A 12,624-nucleotide genomic window follows, 5' to 3' on the forward strand; every position below is an offset into this window, starting at 1 on the left:
GAGAGGTCCCTCCCATCCTATGCCCTCAACCTATGGCCACATCTCCTGACCAGAGGGGAACAGAAGGCACAAGGGGATGGATTCGAACCTGGTCTGAGACTGCATCTCACCCTGCCACTGGCCAGCTCAGCCTCATCTACAAAATGGGGACAGTAGTCCAAACTCCTCCTCTTCCTCTTCCTCCTTCTCTTCTTCCTTCTCCTCCTTCTTCTCTGCTTATTTTTGAGCTAGGGTCATATTACATACGTCAGGCTGGCCTTGAATTTAAGATCTTCCTGCCTCAGCCTCCAGCATGCTGAAATTATAGGTGTATACTAACATATCCAGCTACAATGAATACTTTTTTTGTAAGCTAGTAGTAGGGCTTGAACTCAGGGCCTAGGCACTGTCCCTGAGCTCTTTTTGTCCAAGGCTAGCACTTTACCACTTTGAACCACTGCTCCACTTCTGGTTTTCTGGTGGTTTTATTGGAGATAAGAGTCCCACAGACTTTTCTGGCAGGGCTGGCTTTGAACCATGATCCTTGGATCTCAGACTCCTGAGTTGCTAGGATTACAAGCGTGCGCCACCAGTACATCTTGCTCTTATTTGGCTTTTTAGCCCAAGGCTGGTGCTCTGTCACTTGTGCTACGCCTCAATTTCTGTTTTTGCTGGTTTATTGGAATCTTTCTCTTTTTTTTTCTGTCGGTTGTGGGGCCTGAACTCTGGGCCTGGGCGCTGTCCCTCAGCTCTTCAGCTGTAGACCAGTGCTCTACCACTTGAGCCTCAGCCCCACTTCTGGCTTTTTCTGCTTATGTGGTGCTGAGGAATCGAACCCAGGGCCTCATGCATGCAAGGCAAGCACTCTACCACTGAGCCACCTTCCCAGCCCCTGTTCCATTTTTAATTATAGTGAAATGTGCAAACAGCCACCTTCCCAGTGCCTGTAATCTTTCTGATTTATCTATGCAGGCTGGCTTCAAACAAAGATGCTCAGATCTCAGCTTCTGGAGTAGCTTAGGATTACGGGAGTGAGTCACCAGTGCTTGGCAACCATGAATACTTTCTTGACATGTCTATCCCCTGCAATATTTGGGACATACTTGTGCTAAATACACACACACACACACACACACACACACACACACACACACACACACACACACTCATAAAGTATTTAACTAGGATTCCAATATAACTAGACCAGCAGTATTTTACCTGGCAAAAAAAGTACACTGGGGGTTGATATGAGGATGGAACTAAGTCCAAAGGTGAGCAGGGCTAAGCGGCTTCTGCCTTTCAGCTCCCTGCAGACCCAGGCTTCACCTGGCCTTCCTTGCCGCCTCCTCCGGGCAGCTGCCAGGCCTGTGAACCTCACTGCCCCAGCCTTTCTCGGGTGGCTTTTGTGTGGGCCAAGGCTGGCAGCCAACGTCACGAGAACTCCGTCCTTGGCCCCATGCAGCTGCTGGGGATCCCGGAGTCACTGGCTCTGTGGGAGCCGTGTCCCCGCGTGGCCAGCCGCCAGGGCGGGCTGTCCCTGGCCAGGTGGTGGGTGCAGTGGGCGAGGTGGGCTCCTCTGTCTGCGTGGGGACTGAGTGGCAGCAGCAGCGCCGCTTCTTACATAATCAAGTCTCCCTCCTCCTTCTTTTTCCAGGGCCAGACTTCACACTGAGCAGCTGCAGTCAGAGAAATCAGAGAAAGCGCCACCCAGCCCTAGATTCCGAGGGGCCTGCTGGGGACTCTCCTCCTCCTCCTCCTCCTCTTCCTCCTCCTCCTCCTCAGAAGGAAAGAAGGAAGGAGAAGAACGGGAGGCTGCTGGCTCCCATCAGCACCTTGGTGGCCATGGGGCTGGCGGCCACTGCCCCCTGGCTGTCCTCTGCTCTGCCAGGCAGATAGGGCGCTCTGTCCCTCCCTGCTGCCCGCTGCTCCTCTGGAGGGGGGCAGCCCTTCCTGGACGTGGTGGCCCCCTTGGCTGACCCAAGGCCATGTAGCCTCTGCTTGCATCTCTGGGGAACACAGCACAGGGGGACCAGCACCTCTGCTCTCAGAGGTGGCGGGGAACCCTGAGCATCCACCATGCCACGGGGACTCGCCTGGCTGCACTGTGAGTACTGGGTGGGTAGGTGTATGTGGTGGGGGGAGGGTGTCGGGGGGGGGGCTTTGCTGTAACCATGGCAACAAGGGTGTTCTTGTTCAGGAGAAGTTGAGATGCTTCTCCGCTGGGCTTCAGGCAGCCTCATGGATCTCTGCCCTGCCTGCCCCTGACCCCCCACCCCCACCCGCCAGATAGATGAGCCAGACAGTGGCTGGAGGGAGAGGGCAGGCACTGGGGTGGGTGGCAGTGAGTCAGCCCTAGATTCCCCAGCACCGGGGAGCAGGGTGGGGCAGTGGGTGTGGGGTGGGGGCTGGGGACCCAGACACAGGGAGACGTGTGCAGCCAGGGATCTGGAGAAGGTAGCTTGCCCCCTCTATGCCCACCCCCATCCATTACAGGACAAAACTCTGAAAGATAGCAGCATGGTTGGCCAAAAGATTAAGTTGAATGGAAAATAGAAAAGGAAAGGGAGCCAGCCGGGGAGCCGGTGGCTCACGCCTGTAATCCTAGCTACTCAGGAGGCTGAGATCTGAGGATCGCAGTTTGAAGCCATGAGACTCTTGTCTCCAATTAACCACCAAAAAGCTGGAAATGGAACTTAAAGTGGTAGAGTGCTAGCCTTGAGGAAAAAAAAAAAAAAATCAGGGACAGGGCCTAGGCCCTGAGTTCAAACCCCATGAACAAGAAATAAATAAGGAAAGGGATGGGGGGATCCCATGCCCGCTGGGTGGGAGGCAGAAACAACCACTGTCCCCCAAATCTACATCACTGACTCCAGTGCAACGCATTCCTCTAGTCCTACCCACTAGCCCCCTGGTTGCCATGACAACCAGGCCCTTGCCTGCCTTGGGGCTCTTGGTTTTGCCACCTGGCTGGGGGAAGTAGGTGCCCAGGAGCCATGTGTTGAATGATTGAAGGAAGGGCTGGGCCAATGGGGATTCAGAGAGGAGCTGGTGCACCAGGTACTTGTGGCCAATGGCCTTTTAGAATGGGCGAAGGACCAGCCACACCCAGTATCCTGGAAGCGTCTAGATTTTGAAGATCAGGGAATGTAGAGTAGGTGCCATGCCACTTGACGTGGTCTCAGAGGCTGGGCGGGGCCCACGCAGGTAGATTGTGTTCCAGGCAGAGGGATCTGTGAGGCAGAGGTCTAAGGATAGAACTGAGAGAAGCCAGACTGGAAAGGTGGTGGTTTGGGCCAAGGCCTTGGTGGAGGCCTTGAACACTAGGTAGGGGATCTGGGGGTGCTGAGGTGAGGCCTGAGGTTGGGAGTTCCTCCACTTTTGAGGCTCATTCTGGTGGCCATCGCAGTTGTCTGGGCAAGAGGTGATAAGGGAGACATGAGAGGGGACAGGCAAGGTGGAAGGGAGAAAGTTCTAGAAGGCAGCTCTCAGGACTTGGCAGGAAACAGCTGGGAGTAAGGGAGAAAGTATGGCTCAGGGCCGGGCTCCTGGCAGAGGGGCTAGGGTGCTGGGGGATTTGGTCTGCTCAAACCTATTGGTGGCCGAGAATAACAGACTTGTATTTTCTCCCAGTTCTGGAGACAAGATCTGAAATCAGGGTGTGGCAGAGCCAGGTGCCTGCTGCATCTCTGGGATAGGGTTCTTCCTGCCTCTTTTAGCTTCTGGTGGCTCCCGGCATTCCTTGGCTTGTGGTAGCATCGCTCTAATTTGCTGCCAGTCAGTCTTTACATGGCCCTTCCCTCTGGTATCATCTGGTATCATCTTCTTACCTCGACACCACTTACCAGGACACTTTTTACCTGGATTTAAGACCTTCCCCAGCTCCAGGATGATTTCATCTTGAGAGCTTCCACTTAATTGCATCTACAAAGACGCAAAGGATCATTTGGGAAAGGATATAGGTCCTTCCTCCTCACTGCCTCGGGCAGAGAGCAGGGCAGGGAGGGCTTTACTCCGAGTGTTGCTTAGCCTCTGCTTCTGCCTTGACGGTTCTCATCTCTGGAGGGATGAGGAGGAGACAGGAGGGCCTCCAAACCTGGGTCAGCATGAATTGGCTGTGTGGCTCTTAGGGTTCAGAAAATGGAGGTGACAAGTCGCTTTGAGGTTGTAGCTGTGTTATTCCTGCCTGATCACAGGTTTCCCCCAGTGGAGATTACAGAAGTTAGAAATGGTGGTCTAGCTGCAGACTCAGAGATCTGGGGGGAGGCAGGCCAGACTTTTACAGGGTTTCCTGGGCAGCTTGCATGTCCATTGTGTCAAGCTAAGGTTTTATGAGCACTCTAAGACCCAAACCCTGCCTCAAAGAGGCAGTTGGCGTATGGGGACAAGCCATGTACGGAGACACAGTCCCTGGAGCAGGAGTTGAGGATGGAGTGTGCAACTTGTGATGACTGCCACATAGGGAAAAAACCAATTATGGACTGATCTGTGGGGGCGGGGCGCACACACGCGCTGGCCCTAGGGCTTGAACTCAGGGTCTGGGCACCTGTCCCTAAACTTCTTTTGCTCAAGGCTAGCATTCTACCACTTGAGCTCCACTTCTGGATTTTTTTGGGGGGAATGAGAAGAAAGTGTTTGGTTGGACATCAGGATCTCATGGACTTTCCTGCCTGGGCTGGCTTCAAACTAGGATCCTCAGATCTCAGCCTCTTGAGGAGCTAGGACTACAGGTATGGGACACCAGCGCCCAGTACAGGAGTGATCTTGACCTTGTGTGTGTGTGTGTGTGTGTGTGTGTGTGTGTGTGTGTGTGCGAGCAAAGGTATAAGTGTGTGGCACCAGGCAGACAGCAAGTCAATGTCAAAGGGCTAAACAATGGTTAGCTTTGTGCTTCTCCATTCCTCTGACCCAATACTAAGTCAGAAACCTGGACTCCTTGCAAAAATATGGCTGTCAGAGTTCTGTTGAAGTGAAGAATGGGTAGCTGCAGCCCACACAAGGCAGCCACAGGGCTAGTAGACTTGGGGACTAGCGGTAAGGGAAGACCACCCCGCTGGGAGGGTCCAACACAACGGTCAGGGTGGGGCTGGAGGACTGAACAAGGGGAGTGGCCAGGCCCATGGCAGTGTACAGACAAAATCTTGAAGGTGCCAGGAAGTGAATGGGGGAAGTCCTCCCAGCGATCCTACTCCTAACAGGTGGACCAGGACAGTGACTCAGCCTGGGCGCTGTCCCTCAGCTCTTCAGCTCAAGGCGAGCGCTCTACCACTTGAGCCACAGTGCCACTTCCGGTTTTCTGGTGGTTTATTGGAGATAGGAGTCTCATGGTCTCTCCTGCCCAGGCTGGCTTTGAACCGTGATCCTCAGATCTCAGCCTCCTGAGTAGCTAGGATTACAGGCGTGAGCCACCAGCACCCGGCTACTTCTGGCTTTTTTGACTAGTTTGTTGGAGATAATCTTAGAGTTTCCTGCCTGGGCTGGCTTCAAACAGAGATCCTTAGAACTCAGCCTCCTGAGTAGCTAGGGTTATAGGAGTGAGCTAGCAGCACCTGGCTCCTTTTCTTTCTTTATCTTTCTTTCTTTTTCTCTCTCACTCTTTCTTTCTTTCTTTCTCTCTCTCTTTCTTTCTTTCTCTTTTTCTCTCTCTCTTTCTTTCTTTCTCTCTTTCTTTCTGTCCACTAGCTGGGTTTTGGTGGCTCACACCTGTAATCCTGAGTTCAAACCCCAAGAACAAAAAACAAAAATCACACTGTCAGAGAATGTTCATGATAGCTTATGTGCTGATATAAGATAAGCTTAGTGACTATGTATGTATGTATGTATGTATTTATTTATGGTCCTGGGCTTGAACTTAGGGCCTGGGCTCTGTCCCTGAGCCTCTTTGTGCTCAAGGCAAATGCTCTACCACCTGAGCCACAGCCCCACTTCTGGCTTTTTCTGTGACTACTTGGAGATAAGAATCTCATGGACTTTTCTTGCGTTTGCTAAGCAGGCACTCTACCCCTTGGGTCACTTTGCTTTTGGTAGGTTATTTTCAAGACGGGGTCTTGTTTTATGCAAGAGCTGGCCTGGGCTTTGATCCTCCTATTTGTGCATGGAATGACATATGTACGTTATTCCACCTAAGTGCTAATTATTATTATTTTTTGTCAGTGGTGGGGCTTGAGCTCTGGGCCTGGGTGCTGTCTCTCAGCTCAAGGCTAGCACTCTACCACTTGAGCCACAGAGCCACTTCTGGTGGTTAATTGGAGATAAAAGTCTCACAGAGTTTCCTGCCTGGGCTGGCTTTGAACCATATCCTCAGATCACAGCCTGCTAAGAAGCTAAGATTGCAGGTGTGAGCCTGTAATAGGGTCTTGCTTCCTGCTCAGGTGCATGTCTGGATCTCTCCATCTGCCTAATTTAGACTTCATCTTGTAGCTGGGATGACAGGCATGTATTACCATGCCCAGTTTCTTTCCACTGAGATGGAAATGTCATAGTCTTTTCTACCTGGGCTGGTCTGGGACCCCAATCTCTTGATCTCAGCTTCCTATGCAGATAGGATGACAGGCACAGGCCCAACTATTGGCTAAGAAGGAGTCTCACCCGCAGTACCAGGATGGCCTCAAATAGCAATCTTTTTGATTGCAGCCTCCCAAGTAGCTAGGATTATAGGGATGAGCTACCAGTGCCCAGCGGCTACATTTATTATTGTGGAATGTCTTGGCCTTTTACAAATTGTCACTGTTATAAAATAATGTTGCAATATGTGTTCATAAATCTTTTGGTTTATGTCTGTCTTGTTTTTCCAACTTTTTGAATTTAGTGGGTCAGAGGGTGTGGACTTGATTAAATCTGTTCTTTCTTTTTTTTCTTTTTCTTTTGGTTGTTGGGCCTGAATTCTGGGCCTGGGCACTGTCCCTCAGCTCTTCAGTTTAAGGCTAGTGCTCTATCATTTGAGCCGATGTGCCACTTCTGGCTTTTTCTGCTTATGTGGTGCTGAGGAATCGAACCCAGGGCCTCATGCGTGCAAGGCAAGCACTCTACCACTGAGCCACCTTCTCAGCCCTAAATCTGTTCTTAACAGAATGAGAGCACCTCTGTCTAATTATTTTAGCAGATCATTAAAAGAGAACACATGCACACTAACCTTTGCATTTCCCTTTTACTAGATGGAAATGTTTTCATGAGGTTGGTGTTTTGGATACACACTTTCTGTTTCATTTCTTCTCTGACCCGCTAAACCCCTATTCATCTTTTTTTTTTTTTTCCAGTGTAGGGCTTGAACTCTGGGCCTAGGCACTGTCCCTAAGCTTTTTGCTCATGGCTAGTACTCTTCCACATGAGCAAAAGAGCTACTTCCAGCTTTTCTGTTTATGTGGTACTGAGGAATTGAACCCAGGGCTTCGTGCATGCTAGGCAAGCACTCTACCACTAAGCCACACTCCCAGTCCCCCTACACTCTTAACATTTTTTTTTGGTAGTCCTGGGGCTTGAACTTAGGGCCTGAGTGCTGTCCCTGATCTTTTGGGCTCAGGGCTCTACCTCTGGAGCCACACTCCATGTCTGAATGTTTTTGGTGCTTAATTTGAGATAGGAGTCTTATGGACTTTCCTGCCCTGGCTGTCTTTGAACCACTATCCTCAGCAGCCTCCTGAGTATCTAGGATTACAGGTGAGAACTACCAGTGCCCGGTTCCACATTTTCCTCTAGTTTTTCCTGTTCAAGTATGTGGAACAAAGGTTGTTTTCAGACCATAGTGACCTCTAGTGGCAAAGACTGGTACTGTTTTAAAAGATAACAGCATTTGTTGAGACAGCTGCTAAACTGTGAAGCGCCTCAGACTCACGGGTACATTTAATAGAGAGGAATGGCACATTTCACTAGAGCAGGAAGGAAAGTCTCTTGGGTCACCCTGGTCATTTTTAAATTATGTTTTAATCTGTGCCCTCCTGGGGCTCAAACTCAGGACCTAGGCGCGGTCTCTGAACTTTTGTGCTCAAGGCTAGCGCTCTACCACCTGAGCCACAGTTCCACTTCTGGCATTTTGGTGGTTATTTGGAGATCAGAGTCTTAAGGACATTCTTGCCCAGGCTGGCTTTGAATTGTGATCCTCAGATCTCAGCCTCCTGAGTAGCTAGGATTACAGACGTGAGCCACTGGCGCCCCGCTTGGATGACATTCTGTATGCAGAATGTAGGGAGATGTGGGTGCCGTTCCTGGTGCTCATGGGGCCTCTTTGGGTGTGGTCCACAGATCTTGGGATCCTCTTTGGCATGGCCTTGGGGAACGAGAGTTTGGAGGTGTGGCCCTTGGCTCAGAACAAGGAGTGTGATATTACCGGCTACCTGCGGGTCAAGCTTCAGTACAAGAACCGACTTCAGTACATGGTAAGCTCACGGGTACCTGCCGTGGCTCACCCCGTACAGGGTTCTGGACAGTCATGGCCCCTCCTTGGACCTGGGTTAGCCCCAAGGTTACCATAGCTTCCTTCTGCATCTTTCTCTGTCACGTGATTGACGTACTTGGCTTCCCCTCCCCCTCCCATCATCTCCCAGAGCCTCACCTCTCCTCAGCCTGACATTTGAGCCCACCCCAACCTGGTACTCACCCTATGGCCCAGGAAGGGACTGCAGGAAGTCCTTCGGGGACCCCTAGGCAGGGGAGAAAAAGACCTACAAATTGAAATGTTTTGGTTTCTTTTCTTTCTTTATTCTTGCTGGTCTTGGGGCTTGAACTCAGGGCCTGGGTATTGTCCCTCAGCTGCTTTTGCTGAAAGCTGGCATTTTATCACTTGAGCCACAGCTCCACTTCTGGCTTTTGTTGTTGTTGTTGTTGTTGTTTATTGGAGGTATCTCACAGCCTTACCTGTTCAGGCTGGCTTTGAACTACAGTCCTTAGATCTCAGCTTCCTGAATAGCTAGAATTATAGGCATGAGCCAATGATACCTGGCTGTTAGTTCTTTTTGAAGAGTGGAGATATCCACATGACTCTACATGTCTTTTTGTTTTATTTTATTTCCATATTTTGGTCAGTCGTGGGGTTTGAACTCTGGGCCTGGGTGATGTCCCTCAGTTCTTCAGCTTAAGGCTAGCACTCTAGCGCTTGAGCCACAGCACCACTTCTGGCTTTTTCTGCTTATGTGGTGCTGAAGAATGGAACCCAGGGCCTCATGCATGTAAAGCAAACACTCTACCACTGAACCACCTTCCCAGCCCCCTTATTTTATTTTCTTTTGGTTGTAGGGCCTGAACTCTAGGCCTGGGTACTGTCCTTCAGCTCTTCAGCCAAGGCAAGCGCTCTACCACTGAGCCACAGCGCCACTTCTGGCTTTTTCTGCTTATGTGGTGCTGCAGAATTGAATCCAGGGCCTCCTGCATGCAAGGCAAGCACTCTACCACTGAGCCACCTTCCCAGCCCCACTTATTTGATTTTTGAGACACAATTTTTTTTTGTGTTGCCCGAGTTGGCCCTGGACTCACAATCTTCCTGCTTCCACCTTCCAAGTGCTGGGATTATAGGTGTGCACCACCATGCCTGGCTCTATACGTGTTTTTTAACAACAGCCTTACTGACATACAGTTCTCCTACTATTCAACCCATTTAAATTGTTACACTCACTGGTGTTTGGTGTGTTCATAGAACTGTGCAATCATCACTTGTAGATATTTCTAGAACATCTCCCTCATTCCTCAAATAATGCCTTCCTAAATGCCATAGGTCTTTCCTCCCAAAAGCTCTGTATTCATAGGAACGGTGTGTTTGCTTCGTCCTGCCCTGCCTCTCAGAGCAAAGCGAGGTGTCGTTAGTCTCATGGGAAACCTGGGTTACGTCTGGCTAGAGAAGCCTCTCGCCCTTGTGGGGCTGGGCCTCGCTTGCCTCTCCCTGTGTCAGCTTCTATCTAAGACATTTCTGCTTATTATTTCCTGGTTTGTTCCTGTATCTTTCTAGAAACACTACTTCCCCATCAACTACAGGATCAGTGTGCCTTATGAGGGGGTGCTCAGAGTTGCCAACATCACCAGGCTGGTGAGGATCCCCTGGGACTGGGCCCGTGAACCCCCTAAGAGGCCATGTGGGTCTTGGCAGGTGGTGATGCCATGCACGCATCTTTCGTCAACCCCTCAATCAAGCCTGGCCCCCCAATCAGACTCCAGGTTGTTCCTTTGGAGGGGCAGATCCCAGGGGGGAGGCGATCACAGCCCAGAGGCCTGCAGTTGGGGGTTCCATTGACTTCTCCTGTCCCTGCAGCAGAGGGCCCGGGTGAGTGCGCGTGAGCTGCGCTATCTGTGGGTCTTGGTGAGTCTCAACGCCACGGAGTCAGTGCAGAGCGTGCTGCTGGAGGGCCACCCATCCTGGAAGTACCTGCAGGAGGTGCAGACGCTGCTGGTGAACGTCCAGGAGGGCCTCACGGTGAGCTGCGCGGCCGAGTGAGTGTGTGGGTCCCACAGGGGTGGCCAGGGTGTGGCTGCGGAGGGAAGAGGGAGTGCATGGAAAGTTCTGGCATGTCCAAGGTGGGGAGAGAGTGTGGGAAGAGGAGCCTAAGGAAGGAGAAGGCTTGTACCTGTAATCCTAGCTACTGAAGAGGCTGAGCTCTGAGGGTCACCAGCCTGGTTCAAAGCCAGCCTGTGCAGCAAAGTCCAGGAGACTTTTCATTTACCACCAAACAGCCGGAAGTTGAGCTGTGGCCCAAGTGGTAGAGCATTAGCCTTCAGCCAAAAAAGCTCAGGGATAGAGTCCAGGTTCTAAGTTAAAGCCTCAGCGCACACACACACACACACACACACACACACACACACACACACACACACACACACACACACACACACACACACACACACACACACACACACTACAGGATCTGCCTTAAATCCAGAAAGAGGTCACTCTGTAATTCTTCATTACGTCTGCCCTACATCCAAATAGAGCTGTGCACTGGTACTGCAGAGTACTGTTGAGCTGTGGCGTTCAGGGGTTATGGGGGTCACGATTCAGCACAGATGTGTTTCCTAGGCTGCTACAGCCTTCAGGAAGGTTGTCCCCTAGCAAGGCCCCGTGTTTCTCATGATGCCTCTGCTTTCCCCTATATATAGGCTTCTGGTGCCCAACTCGCTTCCATGTGCTCCCTTTTGCTAGGCATTGAGAAGCCATTAGAGCTTGGGGCCAAACACCAGGCCCTGCCTACGTGATTTGCCGCTCAGTGTCTCTCGCGAGGCTCTTCTCTTGTCCCTTGCAGTTGATGGCGTTTTCTCTGATCAGGGGTTGGCTCCTGCCTGCAGTGGGCAGCCATGCACATGCTAGAATAGTAAGGAGGCCCCAAGGCCTGTGCCCTGTGGTGGTTTTTCCAGCGATGGAGAAACAGACGTCCCTGTGTTGTACTTGGGTTCAGGGCAATGACTGGGTCACAGGAAATCTTGTCATTCAGTGATCTGGGGCAGCTCTACGCGGGGAGGCCTCTATCTTTTTTGTTTTTACGGGTCCTGACCTTTCTTCCCTCACAGGATGTGGAGATCAGTCCGCAGGTGGAAGCAGTGTTATCCCTTTTGAGTACCCCAGGTCTGAGTCTGAAACTGGTGCGGCCCAAAGCCTTGCTGGACAACTGCTTCCGGGTCATGGAGCTTCTGTACTGCTCTTGCTGTAAGGCGTGCCGGGGCTTCTGGGCCTGTGTTAGCATGTCCTCTGCCCCTGCCCACAGTGCCAGGCCCTTCTGGAAGCTGCGGTGGACCCTGAGCATGGTGGTGGTGGGAGGGCGTTAAGAAATGCTGCTGGGGTTGGGTGGGATGGAGGTGGGCAGGCCTGACTTCTCCTGCAGTCTCGTGTGTCTCTCCGGTTCTTGCAGGCAAACAAAGCTCCATCCTAAGATGGCAGGACTGTGAGGTGCAGAGTCCTCAGCGCCATGGGCCAGAGCCCTCCCCGCAGTGTGCAGCCACCCAGGTGTACCCTCCGCCCCGGCCACCCCTCACCTCCCTGCCCCTGTCCCCAGGCTTGAGTGCTAGGCCCTAGATTCAGGGCACAGGGCTGAGCTTCTTGCCCTGAGCAGTCTGGAGGTTGGCTCTGGAAGGGCCAATGGATGAGTCCCAGGAGCTGGGCTGCCTGAGCCGTCGTGAGGCGGCGGTGGGGAGACCCCCTAGGAAAGGGGGTGCCTCTGAGCCCAGCTCCCCACCTCCCTTGAGGCTGTTTCATTCCTCAGGTGGGCGGACAGGGATGGGGACCACTGAGGCGTTCCAGCTGGGCTGAGTATGGGGTGCTGGGCTGCGGGCAGAGCCAAATGCCACATCTTGCCACACTAATGCGTTTCCACTTCTTTTTATTTTTCTATTAAATGCCCACTTGTTTGGTTTGGTTTGGTTTGGTTTGCCTTTGCAAAGGTGAGCTTGGGAGAGGTGGACAGCCGGCCCAGGCCACGGGAAGACAGGTAGAAAGGTTGACCCAGCCCAGGGCTGGGTCTGGAGCCTCACCCAGGGGCATCGAGAAGGGAGTTCCTTCTAGGCCTGCCCTCCTGCGGACCCCAGCAGGCCGGAGGGGTGTCTGGGATCCTCTTTCCTTCTAGCTGTCCCCAGAAAAAACAAGGGGGAGGGCACTTCAAGAAACTCAGGTCCAGTGCCTCTGAGGCCTGCCCGGGTGTGGGGTGACAAAGGCCAGGGTGCAGGGGCAGGACGGGGCTG

General features: G+C 52.2%; 1 protein-coding gene across 3 annotated transcripts in view; it reads left to right on the forward strand.

Annotated features, from left to right (window-relative positions):
• Il34 (interleukin 34) overlaps positions 1 to 12,302 on the forward strand; it is a 47,363-nt gene extending 35,061 nt beyond the window's left edge. Inside the window, exons 2-7 of one of the 3 annotated variants that reach the window (XM_042700992.1) lie at positions 1,634 to 2,083; positions 8,215 to 8,348; positions 9,911 to 9,988; positions 10,214 to 10,372; positions 11,461 to 11,596; positions 11,799 to 12,302. In XM_042700992.1, the coding sequence (XP_042556926.1) occupies positions 2,056 to 2,083; positions 8,215 to 8,348; positions 9,911 to 9,988; positions 10,214 to 10,372; positions 11,461 to 11,596; positions 11,799 to 11,962 (699 nt within the window). In that variant the 5' untranslated portion in view covers positions 1,634 to 2,055 and the 3' untranslated portion in view covers positions 11,963 to 12,302. Of the gene's footprint in view, positions 1 to 1,633; positions 2,084 to 8,214; positions 8,349 to 9,910; positions 9,989 to 10,210; positions 10,373 to 11,460; positions 11,597 to 11,798 lie in introns of all 3 variants that reach the window. The other 2 variants (XM_042700989.1, XM_042700990.1) reach the window with 2 other exon arrangements.
• The last annotated feature ends 322 nt before the right edge of the window (positions 12,303 to 12,624 follow it).

Source organism: Dipodomys spectabilis, unplaced genomic scaffold (assembly GCF_019054845.1).
Source record: "Dipodomys spectabilis isolate Male_0828 unplaced genomic scaffold, ASM1905484v1 ptg000273l, whole genome shotgun sequence".
In the NCBI taxonomy this organism is placed as follows: Eukaryota; Metazoa; Chordata; class Mammalia; order Rodentia; family Heteromyidae; genus Dipodomys; species Dipodomys spectabilis.